The following is a 25602-nucleotide window of genomic DNA, read 5'->3' on the forward strand; positions in this document are numbered from 1 at the left end:
GGCAGGGCGGAGACGGTGGCACCCCCCCAGCCAGGGCTGTGGGACAGGGGTTGGCCACGGAGGAGCTGGCCCTGCCGCCGCTGGAGACCAGGGACAGGGACTTGCCGGGCTGGGGACATGTGCCTTCGGGTGCCTGCGGTGTTTGCTCACACGTGGTCAGGGTGGGGGGATACGCGGGTGACCACAGGGGCTGGGGCTGTGGGGGACGGCGACACACGCAGAGGCTGGAGTGGTGCGGGGGGCTGCAGGGGATGGGGGGACGCGGGGGTTGGGAAACGAGGACCCTGGCTTTGGAGCGGGGATGGGGAAACAGGAACATGCGGGCAGGGGCCAGGGTGGGCGGACCCGGGGCGGGTGGGCTGGCACGGGGGTACCTGCATGAGGATGGGGACACCGGGGCGGGGAGCCGGGGAGGCCACGCGCGGGCGCGGAGGCGGGGCGCGGCCTGGCTCTGCCCACTCGGCCCAGGCCCCGCCCGCCGCCGGGGCAAGCTCCGCCCCGCGTCGCGCAGTGCATGCCGGGCGGGCGGGCGGCGCGGCGCGGCTGGGAGGCGATGGCGGGCTGCGGGCCGGGCGCGGGGCGCGGGGAGCGGCGGGCCGTGCTGGCCCTGGCGCTGGCACTGGCCCTGGCGCTGGCGCTGGCCCTGGCCTGCCTGTTGCTGCTGCGGGGCGCGCTGCTGGGCGCGGCGGCGCTGGGCGCGGCGGGGGGCCTGGTGCGCGATGCGGCCCGGCCCGCCCGTGCCGCGCCCGCCCGGGAAAGCCGCCGCCAACGGGGGCCCGGTCGCTGCCTCGGGCCGGGCCGGGAGGGCCCCGCCGCGCCGCCTCGGCCTGGGGTAAGCGCGGGGGGAGCGGAGCGGGGCGGGCGGGGGGCGGCGGGAGCCCCGCGGCCCGGTGCTGACCCCTCTGTCCCCGCAGGGTCCCGCACTGCTCGCCGCAGGCCCCGCGCCGCCGCTACCCGCTGCCGCAGGGCCGGAGCCCTGTGCCGGTCGGGCTGCCTGCCGCCCGCTGGGAGAGCTGTTCGCCCCGGAGCGCGCCCTGGGCCCGCCGGGCCGGCCCGCTGCGCAGCCCCGTCACCGTCAGGATCGCCCGGCCGGCCGCCGGCCTGGCCCGCTCCCCAGCGTAAGTACGGCGGGGGGGCCGGGCCCGCTTCGGGCTGGCCTCACGCGTGGGCAGCGCCGCCTTGGCGGGACCGGGCGGGGGGAGCCCGGTGATCCGGCTGTGCCGCCCGCAGCAGTGCCCCTGGGGCGGCGTATGGCTCCCAACCCAGCGGTGACCACTCTGTCCCCGGCGTGGTGGGGAGGGGTGGGTGATCCAGACCTGGAGAGGCTATGCGGGACAGTCCTCTCCCCTCTTCTGTGGGGGCACCTGGGGGAGGGGGGGATCTCACCCTGGGGACCCCAGCTTGCCTAATGCCTTGTCTTGCTTTGCCTCACAGCCTGGAGCAGCTGATCTCACCCGTGGCCTTCCCAGCCAACAGCAGCCTGGATCCGTGTGCAAAAGAGACTGTGCTGAATGCCATCAAGGAGAGCAGGAAGAGAGCTGTGGAGGAGGAGGAGGAGGAGGACCAGGCTTTTGGAAATGATCAGGAGAGCAAGAGAAGGTAATAAGCCAGCAGTTCAGGTTACCGCCAGTGTGTTGGAAAGGTTGTAGATGGGGCTAGCGCTTCAGTGGTGACAAATGGGACATGTCCCAGAGTTCACCCAGCCCAGTGTGACCAGGAGTCCAGGTTGGAAAAGTGCTGTAGGAAGTGAACTGCAGTGAGGAAGCACACTACATCACCCAGTCCTCTGGGTTGTGTCGGAAAGTCCTCTGAGACTTCGTTTTATTCTTGAGATCAAAGGGAGGTGGTTTAGGTTTTTGTCTGGGCAAGCTCATTGGTCAAGCATGTTCCCTTGCATTGCTGGGGTTGGGAGAGGCTGGGATGTCATTCAGGGGAGCCTTGCAGGGCTCCCTGGCCAGGAAGTTGCTTCTGTCATCGCAGGGGTTTGCAGACTGGGAAAACATGGTGAGAAATGCTGGTATCTGCTGCAGGTTCATCATCTCTATCCTTCGGTCAGCCCCAGGCTTCCAGGAGAGACAGGATCCCCGAGTCTTACAGCCCCAGCTGGAAGCTCTGCACTTCAAAAGATCTGCCTGCTTCCTTCATGCACTGTAGCTAGCAAAAGGAGGTAGAATCGTGAGGGTAAACAAGAAAGGCTATCTTCTGCTTTTGTTAGTGACTGCCAGTGATTTCCAGCTCTGAGCTCAAAGAAATGAGGATGCGGTGTCTTTGACAGCGCTCTGGGAAGGATAAGGTATAAATCCTGGGTACCAAGGTCTGCTGGAGCCTCTCTAACTGCCTGGGCACAGCACTGCCTCACCATTCTCCCCTCCTGTTTTTCATCCTTCCCACCTGTGTCCATGGAGGCTGTTCACTCGTGCCTCTCTGCCCCTCAGGTACCAGGGCTGCCTGCCTGGGCTTGAGCAGGGGAACTGAGAAACTGGGGAAGAGTGGCTTGGGTACTACTCTGGCACGTGGTACTGCGTACTGCTGCTAGAGGTGGCCCAGAGAGCACAGCAGGATGAGTGGCGGGTCACAGGGAGCCACTGGCTCCCTTCGTGCTGCAGCAGGGCATGCTGTCCTCTTCCTCCATCACTGAATTTCCCTCTACCTTTGAACCCGTGCTTTGGCTTGGTGAATCTGAACCCTGCAAGAGCCAAGCAGGACAACAGGATGGGTGCACAGACAGGATCAGCTCAGGGTTATAAGTTTATTCTGTTGTTTTAACATGCCAATATGCATCTGTGCCACAAAAGTCAATTCTGAAGATGTTAATGTCTGGCAAGCATGAAGAATGCTTGTAGGCAGAAAGTGCTGTGACCTTTGAGGGCAAAAAGGAGCCTGCATCAGCTGGAGAGCGCAGGATCACCTGTGCGATAGGGTAAGCGTGCTTGGAGCTCATGAGGAAGCACTTGGGCGAAGTGACAGGGCTGACTGTACACCTCACAGGTGTAAGGTTTGCTTTCAGACTTCAGATCGTCTCTGACTCATTGTAGGAAGAGGGATTCAGTTTCAGACTCATACAGTCAGGGTACTGGCTAGGAAGAGGTCAGAGATACAAGTTTTAGAGCTCAGGTCTCTTCCAGAAATGAGCTGCTGAGTCTCTCTGAAATATTTTGGCTTAGAATAATTGATTTGAGTAAAGATTTCTTTACATCAAAACTACTCTGCCCAGCAGGCAGCTGGTGGAGCTGCTGGTGCCTGGGAGGAGGCAGCTTGAGGTAAGAATCGGTGAGGACAGAATCAGGTGGGGAGAAAATCCGCAGCAGGATGTGGATGGGGGAGAACTCTGCCCCAGGTATCAGGTGGGAGGAAGAAAGCAAAGTTTGTGCTTTACCAGTGCTGAGCCTGCCTGGAAGGGGTCCTTTCCCCAGGCTGGAAGGGCAGCCCCTGTCTCTGCTGCCTCCACACTACCACAGGCTTCTGCCCTCTCTCCTGCAGGCGTCACGATAGCAGTGGAAGTGGGCAGTCAGCATTTGAGCCATTGGTAGCCAACGGTGCCCCCGCCTCTCTCATACCCAAGTAAGTGCCCTTGGGCCAAAAGCTGGGAGCTGGGAGGCAGGGGGAGGTCTAAAAGCCTGTGGGCTCTGTAAAGGGAGATTGGCTTTTGCTTGCGGAGCCCAGCTTCAAGGGAGAGCAACAGAGGCTGTGTCGTTGCTGAGACTCGTTTCCCAGTGCTGTGAGAAAGAGCGGGCTTGCATTCTTCCACCTGCCATGCATTTAAAGGACCTGTGGGCAGAGTTCTGGGTGGCTCATAAAATATTCCTTAACCTCCTACAGGCCTGGCTCTCTGAAGAGGGGCCTTGTCTCACACTGCCCAGATGACTGCTCAAACAAGAGGTCACGCACCTCTTCCATGAGCTCCCTCAACAATACATATGCTGGCGGGATCCCCAGCTCCAACCGCAACGCCATCGCCAGCTCCTACAGCTCCAGCCGGGGCCTCTCACAGGTAGGAAACATCCTGCCAAAGGCAGCGCCACAGCCCAGCCCAGAGGGGCTCCACCTTCCCCTGGGATTGCCCCATGTAACTCTAACGCTGGTCTCATAAGAGGAGAGCAATGTCACAGCTGGGTGCCTGGCAGTTGGCACTGCGGGGAGTCCCCAGCACAGCATAGCCAGGCAGTTTCATCGCCTCCTGGGTTAGGCAGGCTTGCTGGGCCAGCAGCAGCAGGCAATAATGTTGCACGTCCTTTGATGTATGCTGCTGGGGGAGCCCCCAGGTTGAGCCTTCCTGCTTGTTTTACACTGGAGCAAGAAGGAAGCTGTTTTCCCCTCCCTACTCAGCCTTGACCAGTTTGCTAGGGTGGATAGATCCAGGTGGAAAGGAAAAAAATAGCTTTGCTGCACTGACACCTTTTCAGCCAGAGTCAGTAAGTATGGGAGCCGTGCATTCCTGCTTTGACCCAGGTCCCCTCAGCAGCTGCTGAGCTATAATAAAATGCCTGTTTACATGCTGGGTTGGTCTTGCAGGTGTGACAGTGAGATGTAGCTGTGGCTAATGGGGCTCTGCATCCGTGTGGGGAAAGGTTTCATCTGGGTTATGTTGGTAGGGAAAGGTTTGCTCTGGCTGGGGTGAGTCTAAAGTTCTTGAGGTGGGATCCGTCCACTGAGCTCCTGGTGAGATGGTGGCCTGGCTCCTGCCAGAGAAGCCCCACACACATCAGGGTGTCTGAGGCAGCCAGGCAGCCTCTGCCTGTGCCACACGAAGGCAAGAACTGGCATCTGACCAGCAACGTCCTCCTCCCCATTCTCTCAGCCAGGCTGTAAGGAACCTGGAGTCCGCTAGCTCCCACAGCAGATTCACTTTCAGGTGGCCAGACTTCATGCTCTATGGAATGTGGAGGGGAGTTAAGTGGTGTTGAAGCAAGAGAGGCTTCTGGTCTCATTAGCCCCAGCCCTGAGAGACAGGATTTAATCTGTGAGCGAGCAGGAGGATGGGGGGCTGTGCTTGCTGCCAGCCCCTGTACTGAGTTACTGCTGGCCTCTCTGCATTCCAGGTGTGGAAGAGAAGTGGTGTGAGTGTGTCCCCGCTGTCCAGCCCAGCGTCCTCCCGCTCCCAGACGCCAGAGTGGCCTCTCAAGAAAGCCAGGTAACTAGTCACTTGCCTGGCGAGCACCTGCTTGTCAATGCCAGCTGGGAAGAGACCAGTTGCCTTCCCAGCCATCCCAGTGCCCCAGTCCTGCTCTCCACTGGAGCCAGGACACTCAAAGTCTATTTCTGAGATGTGACTGCTGGGTCAGCCACTGGTGGAAGCCTCTTTGCTGTGTTAATTGGCGTCCCTGCCCCCTTGTTGCACTGTGTCCCAGTGGCTGAGCTGCACCATCCCTGCTGTGCTCCCAGGCTGGGTTAGAGGTTTAAGGGCTCAGGTTGCCACAGGGGCAGTGTTCCCTTGTGGCATTGGCAGAGTCTGGGTTGCTGGATGCCGAAACACTGGGATGAGACAGGCCCTAACTTTTGCTGTCTCCTCAAAATTGGTTGATGGGAGATAAAGTAGGGTTGTATTTTAGCATCTGCCTTGGAGCACCGGCCCTTTTTCTCCTCCTTCCCAGCTCAGAGAAGGACCTGAGCTTAAGTCAGAACTAAAACCAACACAACTGCCTGCCCTGGTGACAGGGTGGGTCCAAGCTAGGGACCTGTGAAGGGCAGCGGCTCCCATCTGGGACCCCCCCGGCTGCCACCCTGAGGCTGACCTGTCCTGTGGAGGGTGCACAGGCTTGGCAGCCTGACTGAGCAGGGGAGCAGCTCCTCTGTGTGGAGCTGCTTTCAGGCTGGTGCGGTGAGGACAAGGCTGTTGTCCTGAGGTCTGTTATTCGGCGGAGACAAAGAAACGCACCAGGGATGCTGGTGGGAGTCCTTGGCGTGTTTGGTCTCATCGTGCTGTCTGGCGACGGGGCCAAGTCTCGGGTTGACCCTAACTGGCTCTCTCCCACTTGCGCAGGGAGGAGGAGTTGCATCGCTCCAACACTTCCACTCCAGTGAAATCGGACAAGGAGCTGCAGACAGAGAAAGGTAAGCGTAGGTGGGCCCCAGCTCTGTGTCCGGGTTAGATGGGCCACCAGTGCAAGCAAGCAGCGGGTCCAAAGATAGCTGACATCTGTAGGTGGGATTGGTTTGTTACCTGGTAACTAGGAACGTGCTGGTCCCAAGGCAGTGGCACTTTCACTGCCCTCTGCAGCTGCCCCAAAGGGATGTCCAGCTCTTAAGCAAGGGGTGCTAACAGTGTCAGTGTGCTAGCAGGTGCCTGGGAGCTGGCTTGCAAGGGGGGACACCGGCCTCCAAGCCAGCAGGGGTCCAGGTGTCAGCCTTGGGGCAAGATCTGCTGTGGTACACAAGTAGAACCCTGATCAGATTCCAGGATGAGCTTGTTCCAATGTTTCCTCAGCTAAAATGGAGAAGAAATCCTTTGTGCCCATTGCAGATAGGTTGCCACGGCACAGCACTAGATGTGGCTCACACAGTTTGTGTGGTTTGTGGTTCAGGTAGGCAGTGTCCAAGGGCTGTCCATGCAGGGTGCAAAGAGGCTGCTGCCTTGTGGAACACCAGCAGGTTCTTGTGACTCCCCTGGGATGCACTGTGGCCAGCCACTCTTCCAGAACATCACAGCCTTGTCCTCGGCTTACAGCCACGCCCCTGGCTCTGTCCTCTGAGATGGGTCATCCAGAGAGAAGTCAGAAGGGACAACCCCCTTGGTACAAGCCAAACGCTGCCTCTACCCAGAGCTGGCCCTGACTTGTCTCCTTCTGTAGAGGTGGAAGCGCGGGTGCAGAAGAAGCAGAATTCCTTGAGCCCACCGTCCGCGCTGGGGAGCAGTGGGAAGCGCAAGCGGAAGATCCAGCTGCTGTCGTCTCGCCAGGGGGACCAGCTGGCGCTGGTACGTCGCTGTCTCGCAGCCCCTTTTGCCCTCCTCTGGCGATAGAATGTGCTCACTGCAATTTCTGCAGGGCTGGGGGGAGACTGACCTGCCTGCCCTCAGGAAGGAGGCCCCGTCCTTGGCCGAGTGGGAAGTGACGCTATCCCCAGCCCCAGTGTCTGGTGGGCTGTGCGTGATTGTGCTGCCTGCTGCCGGACCAGGTAATGGCCTGGGGAAGGCCTGCCGTGCCCTCAGCGCCAAGTCGGGGGCCAAAATGAATGGGGATCGGAGCTCCACGGTAGCGTGCTGTGGCAGATCCACCTGCTCCACGGGTCTTGCGACGGCCAGCGTTCACCACACGTTCAGAGAGGCTCTGCCGGCTTCCCTGAGAAGGAGCTAAGCTGCTGCTCTTTCTTGGCAGCCCCCGCCACCTCAGCTGGGCTACTCCATCACATCGGAGGACCTGGATGCGGAGAAGAAGGCAGCGTTGCAGTGGTTCAACAAAGTTTTGGAGGATAAGGCTGGTAAGGGCAGACTGGGAACATGGAGGGAACAACAAGGAGTGGAAACAGAGGGTCAGGGCTCACAGGGCAGTGTGGTGTATGTGTGGCATAGGCTAGGGAAGCTCCTGGGCCAGTTCTGCCTGGTCCTCAGGTTTGGGGATGCTCCTAGTGCCTTTAGTCTCAGTAGAGCTCGTGCCCCAGTGTCCCCAGGGTGATGGGTGAGGTTTCCCAGGGCCAGAGCTGTGGGATGTCCATGCAGTTTGCCTACCAGCTGGGGAAGCTCTGCGAAGGGTTAGTCCCCTGCAGCGAGTTGCCAGTCCTGATTCTTGCTCCTTCCCTGTAGATGTGGTCCCCAGCACCACTGCAGAGACTACTACGCCCGTGTCCAGGCCACTGGCATTCACCGTGACCTCCTCGGGGCCTGCGACTGCCTCAACAGCCCCTGCCCCTGCCAGCACCAACTCGCTTCTGGACAGCCTGAAGAAGATGCAGAGCAGCCAGGCTGCACCCACGCCAGCAGGTGAGGAGAAGGAGATGGAGGAGGGCTGGCAGATCGGGACTTTGGCAGAGCAAGGCACTGCAGTGGGAGCTCCACGTTGCCTCTGTGGGAAGCAGGTGGCAAAACTCCCTGTTCAAATGCTCTGCTGGCAGTGGAGCTGGCAGGCGGGCCTTGGGGGGACAGGTTTGGGGATACTGAACCCGTGGTCCTGTTGGGAGCTACGGTAGGCGTGGAGGGCTGAGTTTGTCTGGTACGGGCAGGTGCTTCTCCGGGAGCCTTTGCAGCAGTGGTGTTGGGTGCATGGCGGAAGGGCTGTCTGTCAGCAGGTGACCCCCTGTCCCTAAATAAGCTCTCTCCCCTTTTCAGACTCCACTGGAGCCGCAGTAGTGTCCCAGACACCCTCATCGGCTGCACAGCCACCTGCTCCTGCTGTATCACTGGAGTCGAGTTCTCTGCCTGCCACCTCTGCTGACACCAAACATGTGCCCGCATTGAGCGTGCCTGCCCCTACCGCCCCCACTGCCTTGGGGGCGCAGGCCCCCAGCGGCCTGGCATCTCCTGCGTTCACGGAGCTAGGCCAGACCCCCAGCAGGACTCCCTCTTTCCCGAAGCCAAGCATCCTTTTTGGGCTGCTGAACACCCCTCCTGCCAGCCAGCCAGCAATGACTGCTGCCACTGCTGTGCCCACCACGACAGCTGCTGTGCCCACCACGACCCCAGTCTTCAAACCCATCTTTGGCGCTTTGCCGAAAAGTGAGAGCACAGCACCCTGTACTACGGCTGTCGTCTCTGCCACAGTCACTGTGCCTGCAAGCTCAGGCCCTTCCTCCACATCCTCCACCACCACTGTGTTCAAACCAATCTTTGGCAGCATCACCACAGCTTCATCTCCAGAGAAGACCTCTCCTTTCACCTTCAAACCAACACCGCAGCCAGCCTCAGCCGCAGAGCTGCCAGCAGCTTCCACGACTACCCTGGCAGGGTTCACAGGTCTTCCTAACGTCATCTTCACTACTGCAGCTACGACTGCCACCACGCAGAGTTCCTCCACAGATGCCACCATTAAACCTGTCTTCAGCTTCGGACTTGACCCGCCCACTTCCACCAGCCCCACCACCAGCCTGACTGTCACCGCTGCCACGTCCACCAGCACATCGCAGCCCTTCCTGTTCGGGGCCCCAGCCAGCTCAGCTCCCAGCACAGAAACCAGCTTTGCCACTCCAGGGCCTGTGTTCCAGTTTGGAAAGCCACCTCCAACCACAGTCACTGCCACCACCAGTGTCCCAGGAGTTCCTGCCTTTGGCCAGGCACCTGCAAACTCAACAGCTCCTACCACCACTGTGGGCTTTAGCATATTTGGGAGCACCATGCTGACTACTTCTACCCCAGCCACCACAGGTCAAGCGACGTTGATGTTTGGCTCATCTGTTTCAGCTTTTGGCAGTTCCTTCAGCACAAGTGCAAAGCCGCCACCACCATATCCCAGTGCAGCAAGCCAGCCTGCCTTCAGCGCTGGTGCTGCGGAGAGCCAGCCACCCACCAGCAAGGCTGCTACTGGTCCTGTCAGCTTTGGCCCCCCATTCAGTTTCGGACCTCCCATGGCCCAGTCTGCTGCTCAGCCGGCATTTGGTAGCAATGCTCAGCCAGCCTTTGGCACAACAAGTGCCCAGGGCTCCTTCGGCACCAGCAGCACCCAGGCAGCGTTTGGGACCACCACGTCGGTCTTCTCTTTTGGGACAGCCACCTCCACCACCTCCAGCTTTGGTTCAGCCACCCAGACCACAAGCAGCAGCACTGGCACTGCCGCCTTCGGCACCACCCCTTCTCCTTTCACCTTTGGGGCGACTGCCCAGCCGGGCCCCTCTGCCAGCGCCTTTGGGATCGGCACGCCCGCCCTAAGCAGCGGCTCCCCTGCCGTGCCGTTCAGCTTCGGGGCTGGGCAGAGCGGGACAGCCCCAGCGGCAACACCATTCGGCTCTTCCCTGACGCAGAGCGCGCTGGGTGCGCAGAATCAGAGCACACCCTTCGCCTTCGCCGTGCCCAGCACGCCCAACAAGCAACCTTCGTTCGGAGGTGAGTCGGGGCAGCGGGGCCTGCTCAGTCGGGGTGAAGGGCTGGGCTGGATTTAGGCAGCAGCTTTACCGCCAGACTTTGCTGAGCTCCCCAGGCTCAGCAGCCATAGAGGGACTGGTGCCCGTGTTGTGCAGAGCCTTGCCATGCGAAGGAAAGGCACTTCCATCACTCTGTGTCCCCAGCCCTTGGTCGTGGAGGGAAATCTTTAAATTCTGCTCCTTGGCCCTTCTGAATGTAGCAGCTCTGTGCAAGTATTTAGCCCAGCCAGGTGCCCTGCAGAAGCCAAGGTCTTGCGAGTGCGTAAAAGCAGTCTGGAGTTTCTTGGCAAGTAGAAACTGCCAGCCAGCGGCTGCAGTCGCTTCTTGCTCTCACGGCGAGGTTTTGCGTACTGCTCTGCACCCTCACTGGGCCACCTTGCCTCCCACAGAGCTGAAACCCACATGCTGAGCAGCTGCTTGTTCTAGAAGGACGGAGGCCTTTGTTCCTCCCTGGCCTGCAAATCCTCGTGTGCAGCCTTGCTGGCAGGAGAGCCCAGGGATTGCCATGAGAGCGCAGCTTCTTGCATTAAGAGGGCTTCTCGGGTGAAGAGGCTGATCCTGGGGGACTGTGATGCTTCAGCCCCTGGAGGGAGATCAGTGCCTTGTGCAGGTGCTGCTGGCTCCTGAAGGCCAGAGTCTTTGTCCTTTGTCGACCCTGGCTCACAGTAGCTCGTTGCTTTCCAGGAACTCCTGCACCCACCTTTGGGCAAAGCACTCCTGTCCCGGGAACAGTGGGCAGTGGAAGCAGTAGCCTTTCCTTCAGGACACCCAGCACTCCTGCCTCGGGTTTTGGAGGAGTTGGTGCTGCCTTCGGTAAGTAAGGAGTTGGTGCTTCGGCCTTGGGGGGAGCTGATGGGTCACATTGTCCCCTCAGGCTGGGGATGGTGGGAGGGCCAGGCTGTGCTCTTGGAGCCACCTCAGGTGGTGCCTGCTGGGTTCTGGAGGATGCAAAACCTTCCATTCCCCCCAGGACAGGGATTGTACTTCCCCCCGTGCCAGCTCTGAGTGAGGCTGCAGAGACCTGAGCAACCTTTCTGCTTCCAGGTTCGTCCACCCCCACCTTCTCCATCGGGGCAGGATCCAAGACGGGTGCTCGCCAGCGGCTGCAGGCACGGAGACAACACACCCGCAAAAAGTAACCTCCAGCCGCCTGCCGGGCCCCCGCCGCCAGCCTGTGTGAGGAACCCCTGCACACGCGTGGGGGACTCCGGTCTGGAGCGGGGCCAGCAGTGACAGGGCCAGGGCCCCATCTCTGACGCCAGCTGGAGACCATGCTGGGTGGCAGCAACCAGGGTGGGACGGGATAAACCAAACTCTTCTTACTTGAACAGTTCTTCAGCCAAGGCTGGAAGAACCTCTGTACATATCTGCAGCGTTTCCTCCCTCACTTTATTTTGCCATGTTTCATATGTGTAAATTTTTTCCCATTTGCTTCTTCTAGCTGTTCCCTGAGCCCTCCTCTCCAGCCCCCCCCAACAGTCAGCCCCACGGCACGGCAGCTGGCAGAGCCACACTTCCCCACTTGCAGCCCAGCTGGAGATGTGCTGTGTTCCTGCCGGCCGCAGTTCCAGGCTGCTGAGGGGATGCCATCTTCACCAGGTCCCGAAATCTTTCCCTGTTGTTTCATCCCGTGGCCTGGTGAACGTGCTCCCTCCAGAGGGCTCTGCTTCACTGCCGTCCCTGCAGAACTCGAGCCGGGGTTAGTGCCAGCCTGGTGTGGGTGTCTCAGTGCCATGGGCGACTTTCTGGAGCTGGGTGGCAACCCCCTGGCTGTGACCTAATCTCCCATCTGACCTCCAGCTGTGGGACCTCGGCTGGAGGTCTGGGCTGTGGGTCCTTCCGCCCCCCTCCCAGCTGCCGAGCAGCCCCTCCGGCCCTCGCTGCTCCCCGCTGGGCTGTGGGCTCCCCTGACCCTGCTCGCGTGAAGCCCCCTCTGTTTTGCTTTATTCGTGCTCCTGTTTCGATGCGCTCATTGAATCGAGTTTGGAGGAAGAACTGAACCGTGTGTGTGGCGGCATGTTGGTTATGCCGGATTTGCTGTTTGGAGTTTCTTTTTTTTGGAGGGCACCCGTCCCTTAGCGGAGGACTTGCCCTGGCTAATTGGGTGTTGACAGTAGCATCACTGCGTGGCTGCTCGTGCTGGGGGAGTTGTCCCTTTGTCGTTGTGACTGAAAGGCAGGCAGCCAGGGTCAGGGGGACGGGGCCTGGACCCGCAGGCATGGGGGCTCCAGCCCTGGCAGTCTCTCCCCTCCCTTCCCCTCCTGGTGCCCCTTCCCTACCTCGGGGTGCTCTGGAGCTGCTAAGAGTCCAGAGCGGGTGGGTTCCCCCTACTCCCCAAATTCACATTGTTTTGGGTTTTTTTTAACCTCATCCCCATCCTTTTGGGTTTTACCAGCTCTTAGGAGCTACGGTGCTGCCTCCTCTGTTCCCATCCAGCCAGGAGTGGGGCCTGTCCCCCTGCCTGGGTGCTCCCATGGGAAGAGACTGCTGGAGCTGGGGGTCACCCAAGAGCCATCCCCTACCCTGCCCTGGGCAAGGGATGGGGTCCCCACCACTTCCAGGAGTGCTTTGCTGCCAGGTTTTTTACTCTCCGAGCCGTGTGAGTGTGTGTGTCTGCCGAAGTCTAAATTAAAAAAAAAAAAAAAAGAAAAAAAAATCACAAACAAATATTTAAACATTTTTTAACAAAATAAAAATTTATTTTTATATTTAAGCTAAATTGCCTTTGAATTCCTTCAAGCTTGGTTCAGTGAGGTTGCCTGACCCCGCAGTGCTGTTGGTAGTGTTTAGCTGTGCTGTCACAGCCCCGTGAGGAGCTGGCCTGTGCCCTGGCTGTGCCCGCAGGGACTGGCTGTGCTGGGGAAAGGCAGCTATGTCCCGTGGGCACTGCCACAGTGCGTCCTCCCACCCTCTAACATCTCCTTAATTTTAAAATGTGATGTATGTGGATGTGACTAAACATTTTTTTTTTAAATTCTTTCTCTGAGGATGAGGAGCAGGAGCTCTTTTGTGTGTTACGGTGACGAGTGGTTTTCTTGTCTGCCAGGAACAAGGCGTCTCTCCCAGCAGGCAGAAGAAGGGCAGGTGACCAGGCTCTGTGCAGCCGAGGGGACACAGCCCCTCAGAGCGGTGGCCGAGGGTGTGCAGGCTTCCCCTGCCAGCAGGTTTCTAGCCTTCCCCTGCCAGCGTGCCCGAGGGGGGCAGTGGGCTGTTAGAGCAGAGCAGGCCTGGGACAATGTGTCCTTGGGGCTTGAGGATGTGGCTGAAAAGGGCTTAGCGCAACGGCTGGCCCCGGCGGTTCCTCCCTGTGCCCTGGGCAGGGTGCTGAGCCCAGAGAGCGTCGGCTCCGCAGCCCTTGCCAGTGGCACAGCGCTGGACAGCAGCTCAGGGCGGGCAGCTGGGCTTTGGCCACGTCAGCTCCAGCAAGACCCATGTGGCAGAGGGAGATGGGGATAAGCAGGGTACAAGACGAGGGCAGCCTGGGGAGCACGGGCTCTGAGTGCTGCCCCATCTAGGTCCCAGGTGCCCAGCCCTGCGAGGAGACGGGCTGCATCCCTGCTGGGAGCGACCCTTGCGCCTGGCCTGCCCTATGTATGTGGCCAGAGGGAGGGTGGGTTTTAACTCAAACTCAAGACTTGGATCATTCCTGGTGTGGCTGATGAGGATTTTAGTGTGAATGTGCAATTTTTTTCCTTGCTTCTTATGTCCCTGGTTTAAAATAAAAAGACTGTGTTCACACCTGCCTTGCCCATGTCCGATTCCTGGGCCTAGGCAGGGCCAGGCATTGCTGGTGCAGTACTGGGCACTGCTTTCCAGCACCCTCTGGCTTGTGTGACCTTGCTCCCTGGTCAAAGGCAGGTGCAGGGACAGGATTATTACTACTATCATTTTTTCCCCCACTTTGCCTGTGAGCAGTGGCCATTTCAGGGCAAGACTGAATGCTAAGAGTGAGGAGAAACTTTAATCTGTTTCCCACAGTCAAAGGCTTTTCTGAAACCCTGCATCGGGCTGGGGAAAGGATTTTTTCAGGTCGGGTGGAACATGGTAAAATAACACCCTTAACCCAGCTGGAGCACTCCAGCCTTGCGGGCTGTGGAAGTGCAGCTTGGGAACACTGGTACTGCCCACACACTTCCCAAGGCTGCCCCAGCCCACGTCTGGCTTTAGGGGCAAACCCTCGGGGGCGGGGGGGGGGGGGGCTGGCCCTGGCTGAGCATTCCCCCCTCCCTGGTGGTAGGGTGGCCCAGGGGAGGAGGGTGTTACAGAATTCCCATCACAGCTGCAGCTGGCATAAAGCTTTACTTGTGTTCAGAGGCCCCGCTGTTGTTGAGGCAGTGGAGGAGTGTTCCCCACCAGCCACAGCTGGGCACTGTGCAGTCCTAAAAATGTTAGTTCACTCCTTCACCCGCTGCTTTTTCCTCTTCCTCTTCTTGGGAGCTGCTCCTGGCTCTGCTCCCTCTCCGTGCTGCGGGTTCTCTTCAGCTGCCACAGGCAGGGAGCTGTGGACAACAGCAAACAGCCTGGCTGTGCACCCAAGGCTGTGCTCACAGCTGCCTTCCCCTCCCACACCTGCTACAGCCAGGCCCTGCCACCTTCCCTCCCCCCCCGGGTGCCCTGGCAGCCCTGAGCCTGGCCATGGTCTCCCCCAGAGGCAGGCAGAGCACCCCAGGGCCTCCTCTCACCTGGGGGCTGCAGCCCCTTCCCCGTGCCGCTCCAGGACAGCCACAAAGAAGCCGTGGGTGAGCGTGTCCGCAGGAGAGGCGCGGAGGCAGCTCTCTGCCCCAGGGAAGGCAGCGAGTCCTCGGCAGGGCCAGGAAGGGAAGGCGTTCACCAGCCTGTGACACGGGACAAGGGTCAGCGCCAAGCCCCGCAGTGTGCTGCGTTCCTCCCCTGTGCCCACCGAGACAGACACCTGAAGGCCGAGCCCCGCTCCTGCAGCACAGCGTGTACCACGTCCTCATTCTCCTCCTGGTACAGCGAGCACGTGGAGTAGACCAGGCGCTGGAGAGCTGGGAAGCTCAGGGCATGGCTCAGGACCTTGCGCTGGAAGCCGGCCAGCGCCTGCAGCCGCTCAGCACTCGGGGCAGCCTCTTCCCTTGGCACCCGGTTCACCATCCCTGCAGGGAGAGCAGCTGTTGTCCAGGGGCCCACACGCCCAGAGCCTGGCTCCAGGCAGGGTGCCCAGAGCCCCACACGTTACCTGAGCCGCTGCAGGATGGGTCGAGGAGGATACAGGTCACCTTGCTGTACTTGGGGTTCCCAGGATCCACGGTCAGGAAGTCCTGCTGGGCCAGCTGGAAGCTGGTGACCCCAGCCCGCATCAGCATGGTGTTCATGGTGGCCAAGCGCTTGGTGTCCACGTCAAAGGCAAAGATCTGGCTGAAGGCAGAGCCCAGGGCCCGTCAGAGGCATGAACATCCTGCCCGGCCCCGGGAATGGCGGTGGCAGGCTGCCCCAGCAGCCCCAGGCACCAGCCGTTTGCCAGGTGGGCAGAGCCTGGGAACTGCTCCCCCAGGCAGGAGTACTGAGCAGGGCCGGTGTCAGGCGGAAAGCAGGGTCAAGGGCTGCGAAGTGATCCCCCTATGTGACTTCACATCCCCTCAGGCCCTTCCAATGGCCCAGCACCACCAGAGCCACCAGCCCACGCAAGGAGAAGCGGGCATCAGCCTGAGTTAGCGGGGCAGGGTGACAAGCTCCAGCTTTCCTGCCACCTTCTTGTGCTCTCTGTGACATCATCGGGGGGACCAGGGCCACCTGTACCCCTTCCCTCCCTGCCAGCACACCAACCTGCCCTCACCCCTTGTTTTTCAGGATGGCAGCCAGGTGGCTGGTCTTGTTCCCAGGGGCAGCGCAGGCATCGATGATATGGGAGCCGGCAGCAGGGCTGAGGAGGAAGGCAGGGAGGCAGCTGGCCTGCAAAGAGGGCAAAGCCCCATGAGAGGTGCAGGCAGCAAGCACCACTGGCCCCTTCTCGGGGCACAGCTGACGCTGCAGGGTCGCAGCAGCCACAGCAACATGGGGACAAGTCCACCACCATCCACCGCTGGAAGCCTCTGCCCAGCCCACAGCCCTGTGCTGGTCCCCAGCTGCTATAGTGGTGGGTTTTACAGCCCAGCTCACAGCAATTTATCGCGCACCTACAGGCTACAGTAAAGCAAGCCCAGAGAGGAGCTCCACTGCTGCAGGCTGCATTCACAGTTTCAGCTTAGACTGCAAGCGCTGTAGCAAAGCTGGCCAAAGCCCAGCCCTTGGTTTGGAGGAAGAAGCCGACCCTCCACCCATGTCAGTGGTTTTCCTGCCCCTGCAGCCTCCTGCTCCCCAGCTCCCCTACCTTGTCCTGTAGAATTATGTGCCCTGAAGTATACAGCAGGTTGTCATGGAAATCCGTTTGCGGAGGGAAAACGAGCAGCTCCGGGAGATGAAGATCCAACAAGAATTTCTTCCCAGAGAGGGCCCTCAGATCTTCCACACTGCCCACGAGGCACAGGGAGGATGAACACACGGTTCTGCTTCCCTGTGCCCACACCAGAGCCCTCCAGAGCCCAGGCTGAGACCCCCCGCTACATCCCATGCCTGCTCTCCACTTCAGTACCAGGCAGCACCCAGAGACAGAAAGTAACAGTGGGGAGTGATGGAGACCCCAACCCAGAAACCTTAAGCACCAAGATCAAAAACCCTTCAACCCACAAGCCCTTGTCCCCAGCCCTCACTGCTCGCTGACATCCCAGATAAGGTGGGACAGCAGAAAGAAACGCTTACCTGGCTGCTTGGCCCAGGTAGGAGTAGCCCTGGCGCTTGAAGAAGTCAATCACATCATCCACACAAGTCTTCAGGGTGTTGACTCGGACATAGCGCGGTACCTGGGAGGCTGGGGGGGCCGGGCAGGTCAGACACAGCCCACCACTGCCACCCAGCACCGGGAGACCACCCGGCCCCGAGGCCCACTCACCTCCGGGGCTTGCTGCGGCCACCGGGGCCAGGAGGTCCTCACTGCGGCTCACCTTCCGCTGCACCTTCAGGCGGGCCAGCTCGGCCTCCAGCCGGGCCCGGTGTCGCCGGGCCAGCGCCTTCCAGCGGCCCCCGCACTTCAGGCCCTTACCAAAGAGCAGGTCGTACACCAGCACCTGCGGGACAGGGGTGAGCCCGGCCCTGCCGCCGCGGGCCCCCTCGCCGGCCCCCCCGGCCCCCCTTACCTTGGCCAGCTGCGGGGGCAGCTTCTTCTCGGCCTGCAGCAGCGCGGCGCCGGCCAGCAGCTTCTCCAGCACCGGGGAGTAGCGGAGGGTCTCGGACACCAGGGCGTACAGCTGCCGGACGCGCTGTGGGGCGGTCAGGGGCGGTCCGGGGACAGGGACCGAGCCCCCCACCCGCCGCCGGGGCCTCCCCGCCTGGGGCCCGGCCCCCTCGGCCTGCCCGCCTCGGGCCTCCCTGCCCCCCACCGGGCCTCCCCCCTCCGGCCTACCCGCCTACGGCCTCCCTCCCCCCGGCCCCCCCGGCCCCGTGTCCCCCGCACCGGGAAGCCGCTGTTGTACACCAGGGCCTTGATGCCGCCATCGCCGCGCTCCAGCCCCGCCAGGACGGCGGCGGCCGCGCTGTACAGCGCCATGTCCCCGCCCGTCCTCCGCCGCGTGCGCGCCGCCGCTTCCGGCGGGGGGAAGGGCCCGCCGGGGAACGCCCGCGCCAAGCGGCGGCCGGTCGGGGCCGGGCCTGGGCTCGGGAGGGCGGGCTCGGCCGGGGGGGAGCAGCGGCTGGGGCTGCAGCCGGGCGGGAGCGGCGGGGCGCCCCCCGGCCCGGGGACAGCACCGGCGGCCCGCCCGGGAGGCCCCGTGGCACCGGGTCGCGGCCGGGCCCGCAGCGCCGGCGGGCGGCTCCTCTGGACGCGTGGCGGTGGTCGCGCTGAGGTGGAACAAGGCCAGGGGCAGCCCGGCCCCGGGGGCAGGAGCTCGGCCTGGAGAGCCGCAAGCGGAGGGTAAAGGAGAGCCCAGGTCAGCCCGTGACAGTGGCGCCCCGAGCCCCGGCGCGGCGGGGCCCCTCCCGCACCGCCCGGCCTCGCGGTGGGCACCGTGGGCGCCCGTGACGCGGCATCGCCCCGTGCCTGAGCGACGACGGGCACCACGGCCCTGTGCGAGGCCGCTGTGCGCTGCCCGAGTGGCGGGGACCGTGCCCTGCGGCAGCAAACCCCGCCGTGGCGGCGGTGCGGCTGGCGCCTCGGTCTCTTGGCTGGCCCGGGCAGGTGGGGAATTCTGGTGGCAGGCGCTGGGAGCGGGCCCCGGGTGATGCCCTGCGGCTGGTGGCAGCCGCCACTCACCGGGGGGCTGTCGGGGAGCTGCTGCCGGGCTGTGTGCGGCCGCTGCCCGCCTGGCCCCGCTCCCCCACACAGCCCCGGCCCCCGCGGTCCCCCCCGCCAGCCCACGGTCCCGGTGAGGCGCTGCCGTGGGCTGCCCGCTCCCGCCAGGGCCTGACCCCGGCTGCCTGGCCGGCTGCTCTCTGCAGCGGCTCTTCCAGCTCCTGCTTTCCCCTCTCGGCAGCCCCTTGCGCTCTGCAGGGCACTGCTGCTGCCCAGCCAGCTCCGGCTGCACTCAGTTCCTCGGAGATGGGACCCGTGCCAGCCAGCAGCCAGCTCACCCAACAAACTATTTATTTAGAAGAAAGACATGCCAACAGAGACCCTGGACGCTCACGGCTCGTGCTTTTCAGGCAGGCGCTCCTTTCCGCAGGGAGATCTTTGCAGGCCAGCTGTGTTTTAGGCTTTAGGGTCAGCCTGCCGGGAGGGGGATGGGGATTCAGAGGTCAAGGCTGACATTTTTTGCTCTCGGAGGAGAGCGGAAGGACCCTCCTGCGCTGCTGCAGCTTACTCTGCAGCACCACAGCCTCCACGTAGAGGACAGCCCTGCATGCAGCCTGACTGCCCTCTGCTGCAGGCCCCCCAGACTCAGCCAGAGCCATCCTGGGTCACAGCCTCATCCTGCTGGCTGGGCTACAGCTTTGTGGGTTCCTCTGGGGCAGGATGGTTGTACGGCACCCGGGGGTGCTGGCTTGCAGCAGGTGCGGGCAGGATGATGGGGGGGGAGTAGGGCCTTCGCTCGTGCCAGCACAGGTCCACGATGGGGTAGAGCTGGCCCTGGAACTCCGCGTGGAAGGTGTAGATGGGGCTGAGCTCATCGGGGTTGTCGGCATTGTAGAAGGTCAGCTCACCCTTCTCGTAGTGCAGGTAGATGCCGATGCGCTGGGGCCGGGCAGTCAGAGGCAGGGTAGCCCGCGGGGTGCTAAAGGCCTCGTAGACCTTCCCTTCCTTCAGGCCGATGAGCCACACGCCATTCTCGGGAGACTTGCTGAGCTTCCCTTTGCGGCTGACTGTGCCCTTGATGATGCCCACGCGCCAGTGGTTCCTGGTGCCCACAATCACCTCCCAGTAGTGCTGGCCGCAGGAGAAGCCCTTGCAGGTGAGGATGCAGTTGCTGGAGTCAAAACGCTTGGGGTTGCTGTCCCGGCGCTGGTAGAGCCCGCACTGCACCACCGTGTCACCCTTGAATAGCTCCAGGAGGGGATGCGCTGTCACTGGGTCCAGTTTCAGTGTCTCTGGAGCTAGAAGGAAAGCACACGGGCTCCAGGCACACTAGCAGGCAGGGGTCTGGCAGACCCCAGCTCAGACCTGAGGGCTGGCACAAGCTGGCACTGCTGAATTTCAAGCAGCTGGACTGTTAGCCAGAGCAGGCTGCTACCAGTGCGAGACATGGCAGCCGCTGCTCCAGCAGCTCTCCTGGGGGTGAGGCACACAAGCAGAGAGCAGGACAGGAGCTGGGGCAGCGTGATGCTAGCCAGGCAGCCTGCCCCGTGTGCCAGTGAGCCTGGGCACCCAGGGTGCTGCCCGTGGGGCAGGTTGGTACCTGGCAGGACACGGCGGTGCAGGCGCTTCCACACAGTCATCTTGATGTCATCTTGGTGGAAGCATGGCTTAAAGGAGACAGGACTGAAGATGCCATCACCAGGGTGCAGGCAGGGGAGCTCTGACCTGGAAAGATAGAAGCAGCTGTGACACAGGTGATGAGGACAGTGTAGGACCCCTTCTCACCTGGCTGCTGTGTATGATGGAGCCACTGCTGTCTTGCCAGCTGCTCTTGCCCTTCTGTGGGGCTGAGCGCATGGCTCTGGCTATCCATCACAACAACAGTGTCCATGCGAGGCTGTCCCAGCAATGCTCAGATGCCCACTGGCCTAGGAACTCTAGTCCTGGTGTAGAGGCACTGCCATCGCCATTGATGCTGTTTGCTGCTGGGTTCCACCACTCACCTGAACTGGCAGGAGCCATATTTCTGGAAAACACAAGAGAAAGAGTCAGTGGCGGGAGACTGACAAAATGGCAGCTCCTCTGCATGGTCACAGCTGCATACATCTGTGCCCTGGGCTGGAGAGGCCAGGGCTCTCCTCTCCTGGGACAGCTACGGGCATTACCTCTCGTGGAGGGCAGGTTTATCCCATCAGGGGAAGCCCTGGCTGGACAGAGGGCACCTATGTGTCATTTCTTGTGTGTCCCAGCTGTGCTTGGTGAGGGTACCCACTGTCCAGGACAAGGCTCAGGGCTACAAGCAGTGGGCTGAGGGCTGGAGATCCTGGCTGACACTCACTGCCTTCACTAGTGAGCGCACTCACCCGGATGAAATCAAGCTGACTTTCATTGCTGAGTGCCTCCAAAGAGCTCTGCATCTCCTTAAGCCTCTGCAGGGCATCTGATGTCTGCTTGACCTGGGACTCAATGGAGGTGAGGAGCTGGGCTGCCTTCCCCTCGATGCTCTCCAGGAAGGTGGCCTTCTCCTCATCGATGTACTTGTGCAGCTCCTGGAACTCCTTCCGGATCACCCATTTGAAGACATCCGCCTCATTCTGCAGGAAGACAGCAAGTGGGTGTGCAGGTCTGCCTCACACCATCCTCTTCGCCCATTTTTTAGTTTCAGAGGGGCCACCAGCAATGTCAGTGTGTCACACCAAGCTGCCCTCCACTGGTTTTCCAAATGGAAGTGCAGCTCTGTACAGCAGGCTAGATGATACCTCATCCTGCTGTCCACAGCAGCTCACCACCACAGTACCCCTGTCTTACACCTCTCCTCTCACAGATTTTGATTTCCTGATGTCCCAGCCAACTTCGTCAGGGCCTTGAAGGAGCTCTTGGGCGCCTGTGCTCCCAGGGAACAACCTGCGTCCTGGGCTAAGGGGAGAAAGTGCAGCTCCACTTTCATTTGGGTTGAGCCCTTCTAAGGAGCCCCACTGGGAAGTTTTAGCCTCAGAAGGGATGCCAGGAGGTCCCTTGGAGACATCTACTCCGTGGGAAATGGGGACACTAAATCAGGCATAAACTTGATGTGAAACCAGCGGCACTGCTCTGACTGGCAAGGCTGCTCCAAGTGGGGTCCTTTTCATCTCTTATCTCCCCACCTCCAAGGACATTCGGTCAAACCAGCTCTGACTGCTGCTCCCGCCAGGACGCTTGGAGAGGTTTACATCACCCCTTCCGAAAACAAGGCTGTGCCACCCAAGAGGGGTACGTCACCCTTCCCGAAAACAAGTCTATATTTAAGCCCCGAGTTGTGTGGAGAACACGAACCTCAGGGAACGGCGTGGAAGATAAGCCCTGTCTGCTATCCCAGGGAAGGGAGAAGAGCAGGAGAGGAGTGTGGGGGTGAGCTGGGGAGAACCAGGCAGAGGTTACTCCAGAGGCTATGTAGGACACAAAGGACTCGGGGACATGTGCTCCCTTGGCATGTGGCACTCACTGCGATGCGGCTTTTGTTGTTGATGAGCTTGCTGAAGTGTTCATCCAGGTTTCTCTTGTACTGGTGGACATCGGTCAGCAGCACAGACAGCTCCTCCTGAAAAGACAGCACCTCTGTAGGAGGGACCTCTGTGGCAGCTTCTTTGGTCACAAGCAGTGCTTGTCAGCCCCCCCAAGGAGCACATGGCCTTCAGAAGCCATGTTCTCCTAAGATTTCTCTACACTTTTCGGGGCCTTGCCCATCCTGCTGATCTTTGGTCTCTCGATCTAGAAGATTTGGGGTTGCTAGAGGCAGGAGAGTGCTCAGAGCATGGCCCTGATCTGGATGCTGATGACCAAGTACTCTTGCCAGGAGCACCCATTCCAGACCCTCTGTATTTCACACCCCATGGCAGTTCTGCACCGGGCAAGTGGGTGGCAAGTGAGTGGCGAGCAGCCACAAGCCAGCACCAGGCCAACAGCACCCTCCTAGCACTGGTGTTGGGAGCCTGGCCAGGACAGGAGTGTTTCTGATGCCTCCTGCTCTTATCTCCCTGGTGCCAGGCACAGAGGGGATGGGTGGCCCTGGGCTTTTCCATTCCTGGGACTTTCATGTGATGCTGGGCAGGTGATGCCAGGTGTTTACTCTACCTGGCTGGGGCTGCTGTTTACCCTGCCTCCCTGCTCTCCTGTGGCACCTTGCCTCAGCCCTTATCTCCCACTCTTTTTGATGGTATTTGGAAAGAGTCTTGAAAGTCCCCACTGACATTCCCTGACCCCTGGCTCTTGCCACCACAGTGTAGTCACTGAAACTGTGAGTCCTCTCAACTGGGGACACGCTCAGCCTGAGAAATAGCCGCCCACAGCCCTGCCCCACATCTGGCTGTGCTATGGGACCGTGCTTCTCACACTGGCATTGTTTCCAGCTTGTCCCTTGAAGGAAAGGGGACATTTGGTCAGCAAGCACTGCAGGTGCCCTAATCCCCACCCCAGGAGCTCTGGCCAGCTCTGCCCGCCAACCTTCATCCGGCAGTATGCGGTAGAGATGGGGGTGATCTTGTGCTGGCGGTGGTTGCCAATGGTGCCACACAGCCCGCAGATCACCTCTTGGTCAGCCTCGCAGAAGAGGCTGAGGGGGTTGTGGTGTGTTGGGCAGGACTCCGGGGTGGGCTCTGCCTCGCCCCGGCTCTGCAGTGCCTCGATGACACGGGCCAGCGTGACGTTGGGGGGTGAGGCGCTGCAGTCCACTGTTTGGCGGCACACGGGGCACAGGAACTGCCCGTTCAGCTCTCTGGAGAGTGATGCCACGCAGGACTTGCAGTATGAATGCCCACACTGCAGCATCAGGGGCTCCTTGAAGACCTCAAAGCAGATGGGACAGAGTAGCTGGTCCTCCAGCTCATCGATGCTCATCCTCCGAGCCATCCTGCCACCCTCCCACACAGCAGCACAGACCTGGGCTGGGAAACACGGCTGGGAGATCCGCCCTGTTCCAAGAGCAAGGTAAGCAGAGATGAGCAAAGACAGAGCTCAGCACGTGGGGAAAGTGAAAGAGTCCACCCACCCAGAAGCACCACAGACAGCTGCAAACTCATCATTAGGCTCCACGCAAAGTCTGAGATGCTTATTTTAACCTGCAATGGGTTTGGGCTCTTGAGATGTGAGATCACACATGGCCTTGCCTCTGGATCTGCCTAAGGTATCAGAAGTCACCACCAAGCTGTTCCCATGTGGCACCTTTGCCTGGCAGCCCACTTCAGGGGAGACCTGCCTGTGTGCCAGGGCTGGGGACAGAGACAAAGAGGGATTTTCTGCTGAAAAATTCCAGTACTGACCCTGGCCTGTGTGAATTCCTACAGATCTCTTTGGGTTTATCATCTCAGTCCATGGACATTCTCAGGACTGGCATTAGCTCAAGTGATGTATCTAAGCAAAAGCAGAAGGAAATCATAAAAAGTACGTCTATCTAGGAGACAGGGACAATGCTCACACAGCAAACACTGGATTTGACTGACAGGAGGGCTGAGAAGCTGAGACACAGCATGCAGGGATGCGACTGCAGCTCACCCCCTTGAAACGCAGTGGTCCCCACAGCACTCCACGCTCTGGGCTAGCACTCCCAAGAGACATGAGCCCAAATCCCAGCCTCTCCTGCCAGCCCCAGGGCTGCATGTGGCCAGCGTATTTAAGAACTCTAAGGTTTGTGCAGCATTGCTCTCCCCTGCTGTTTCTAGCCCTGTGGGATATAACTGCTGAGATCCCGGGTGAGTCAAACACATGACCTGAAGTTTGACTTCAGGTCAGAAAATAAACCTGAAGTCAAAGACATGACCTGCAGTCAAAGAAAATAAACCTGAAGTCAGAGACTCAGTAAAGGGAAAGTCAGAGACAGGGAAAGGGAAGGCTGTGACCTGAGCTCAGTTTTTATCGTACACTGCTATAGGAGCTTGGTGAATCAAGGAAAGCATGAGTGTCAGCCTGTGGCTCATCAGACACCGCAGGACCCGTACAGGGGAACCAGCTTCAGCTGCTCCCTCTGCTTACCCAGAAACACCTCCCAGAGACCCACATAACAGCCTCCCCTCCTGCTTGCCACACAACTCACACGCTTCACAGCTTCCTCCTGGCACCGGCTCAGACTCTGCTTGTCCCAGCACACCAAACCCAACGGATGTCACTCGGCTTCTCTCAATCAAGCTGAAGATTTTGACCTGGCTGGAGAAGTGGATGAGGCAGGCGGTGGGACCAGCAACCCCTCGGCAGGGCAGGGAGCTGAGCCGCCTCCCTCCTGCAGCCTCAGCCCCGCTGGGGTTGTCCCTGCCTGCCAGGGGGAGGCCAGGCAGGCTCTTGACCACCTCTCCTGCTCTCAGGACACGTCACACCGCGTGAAGGGCTGCCCACCGCCCGACACGCAGGTAGCAGGTACGGGCACACACCTCACATGACCACATGGGCGGGAGCTGGTGTTTGCATCTCAGCAGTCAGCGTCTGCAAGTCCTGCTGGGGCTTCACTCATCTGCGCTGCCTGGGACAGCAGACACTTTTTCACCAAAATGCTTTATTAACTAAAGCTCTTTTTTGGTTGAAACTTTTGTTGTTGTTGTTGCTTGGGGAAAACCTTTCATTCTTTTAGAAAAGACCTGAAGGAGACCCAAAGTGTTGTTCCTCCAGTGTCAGGCAAGGCATGCACCTGTTTTTGTCTGACTGCAAAAAATGATTCCTCATATCGTTACTCTTCGTTCACGGATGCGTTTGGCTTACGGCCACCCCGGTGGCCTCCCTCTCAGCACTGCCCAGAGCTAGCCCGGGGTGGCCTCCCTCTCAGCACTGCCCAGAGCTAGCCGGGGATGACAAAGACTTCCAGGCCAGGACCCAGCTTTGGGGCAGCCCTCCAGAGGCCACGGGGTGGGGGATGCAGGGACAGAAGGTCAAGAATTAGCCGGGGGCTCCCCCCTCTGCCTTACGCTGAGGACACTGGATCTCTGTGCCACAGGAAAGCAGGAGGGTGCAGCAGCCGCTCCCCGGCGCAGCCTGGCGGGCTGCCCCCCTGGGATGGGCCTTTCCTGCCGCCACGGCAGCACCAGAGCCGGGCTCCCCCGGGCGCGGGCCCAGGGCCCGTGGCTGCAGCGCTAGGGGTGCTACCGGCGCCCCGGGGGCAGAACGCGGCCCCGGCCCGCGAGCGGCTCCGGCCGCTGCGACCGCCCGTCCAGCCCAGCCCCCCCCCGGGAAGCGGCGCCGAGGGGCAGGCCGCTGCCGCCGGGGCCCCCCCCGCGCTCCCAGGGTGCCCCGCGGCGCGCCGCGCCGCCCCCATCGCCCATTGGCCCAGAGGCGCCGCCGTGCGGCCCTGCAGCCCG

The 25602-nt window shown here is 60.8% G+C and overlaps 3 protein-coding genes across 7 annotated transcripts; 1 reads left to right on the forward strand and 2 right to left on the reverse strand.

The window, feature by feature from the left end:
• Positions 1-526: 526 nt before the first annotated feature.
• LOC101915213 (putative nuclear envelope pore membrane protein POM 121B) lies at positions 527-13748 on the forward strand. The gene is given in 14 exon segments (XM_055796438.1): positions 527-703; positions 705-832; positions 915-1118; positions 1435-1599; positions 3481-3561; positions 3820-3991; positions 5040-5131; positions 5981-6051; positions 6789-6913; positions 7314-7416; positions 7739-7915; positions 8261-9967; positions 10690-10818; positions 11050-13748. Coding segments are annotated over 14 exon segments (3399 nt in total). The 5' UTR covers positions 527-553; the 3' UTR covers positions 11145-13748.
• A 537-nt stretch (positions 13749-14285) lies between these two features.
• On the reverse strand, positions 14286-17657 carry NSUN5 (NOP2/Sun RNA methyltransferase 5). 4 transcript variants are annotated; one of them, XM_055796443.1, is made up of 10 exons: positions 17516-17657; positions 17199-17321; positions 16955-17099; positions 16765-16873; positions 16337-16475; positions 15803-15918; positions 15206-15384; positions 14918-15122; positions 14688-14840; positions 14286-14504 (listed from the first exon to the last, which is right to left on the reverse strand). In XM_055796443.1, the coding sequence occupies exons 1-10, from the start codon at positions 17606-17608 to the stop codon at positions 14399-14401; spliced, it is 1368 nt and encodes a 455-aa protein (XP_055652418.1). In that variant the 5' UTR covers positions 17609-17657; the 3' UTR covers positions 14286-14398. The 4 variants fall into 4 exon arrangements, with proteins under 4 accessions (XP_055652418.1, XP_055652415.1, XP_055652416.1 ...); XM_055796440.1 differs by having other exon boundaries at positions 16955-17129; XM_055796441.1 differs by having other exon boundaries at positions 16955-17129; positions 17199-17309; positions 17516-17652.
• A 977-nt stretch (positions 17658-18634) lies between these two features.
• On the reverse strand, positions 18635-25447 carry TRIM50 (tripartite motif containing 50). 2 transcript variants are annotated; one of them, XM_055797829.1, is made up of 9 exons: positions 25101-25447; positions 24685-25062; positions 24354-24463; positions 22769-23235; positions 21771-21866; positions 20653-20883; positions 20293-20315; positions 19890-20014; positions 18635-19587 (listed from the first exon to the last, which is right to left on the reverse strand). In XM_055797829.1, exons 4-9 carry the CDS (start codon positions 23171-23173, stop codon positions 18980-18982), a joined length of 1488 nt encoding a protein of 495 aa, XP_055653804.1. In that variant the 5' UTR covers positions 23174-23235; positions 24354-24463; positions 24685-25062; positions 25101-25447; the 3' UTR covers positions 18635-18979. The 2 variants fall into 2 exon arrangements, with proteins under 2 accessions (XP_055653804.1, XP_027640577.1); XM_027784776.2 differs by lacking the exons at positions 24685-25062; positions 25101-25447 and having other exon boundaries at positions 24354-24478.
• Positions 25448-25602: the final 155 nt, after the last annotated feature.

This window comes from Falco peregrinus, chromosome 2, assembly GCF_023634155.1.
Source record: "Falco peregrinus isolate bFalPer1 chromosome 2, bFalPer1.pri, whole genome shotgun sequence".
Taxonomy (NCBI): domain Eukaryota; kingdom Metazoa; phylum Chordata; class Aves; order Falconiformes; family Falconidae; genus Falco; species Falco peregrinus.

Coding starts and splice junctions, on each gene's coding strand:
- NSUN5 (XM_055796439.1), bottom strand. CDS start 17,608: ATGGCGCTGTACAGCGCGGCCGCCGCCGTCCTGGCGGGGCTGGAGCGC. Junction 17,322..17,515: donor TGTACAACAGCGGCTTCCCG/GTGCGGGGGACA, acceptor ACCGCCCCACAG/CGCGTCCGGCAGCTGTACGC. Junction 17,130..17,198: donor TGCCCCCGCAGCTGGCCAAG/GTAAGGGGGGCC, acceptor CCTGTCCCGCAG/GTGCTGGTGTACGACCTGCT.
- TRIM50 (XM_055797829.1), bottom strand. CDS start 23,173: ATGGCTCGGAGGATGAGCATCGATGAGCTGGAGGACCAGCTACTCTGT. Junction 20,316..20,652: donor GTCAGCTTGATTTCATCCGG/GTGAGTGCGCTC, acceptor TGTGTTTTCCAG/AAATATGGCTCCTGCCAGTT. Junction 19,588..19,889: donor GCACCGCCGTGTCCTGCCAG/GTACCAACCTGC, acceptor CTTTCCTTCTAG/CTCCAGAGACACTGAAACTG.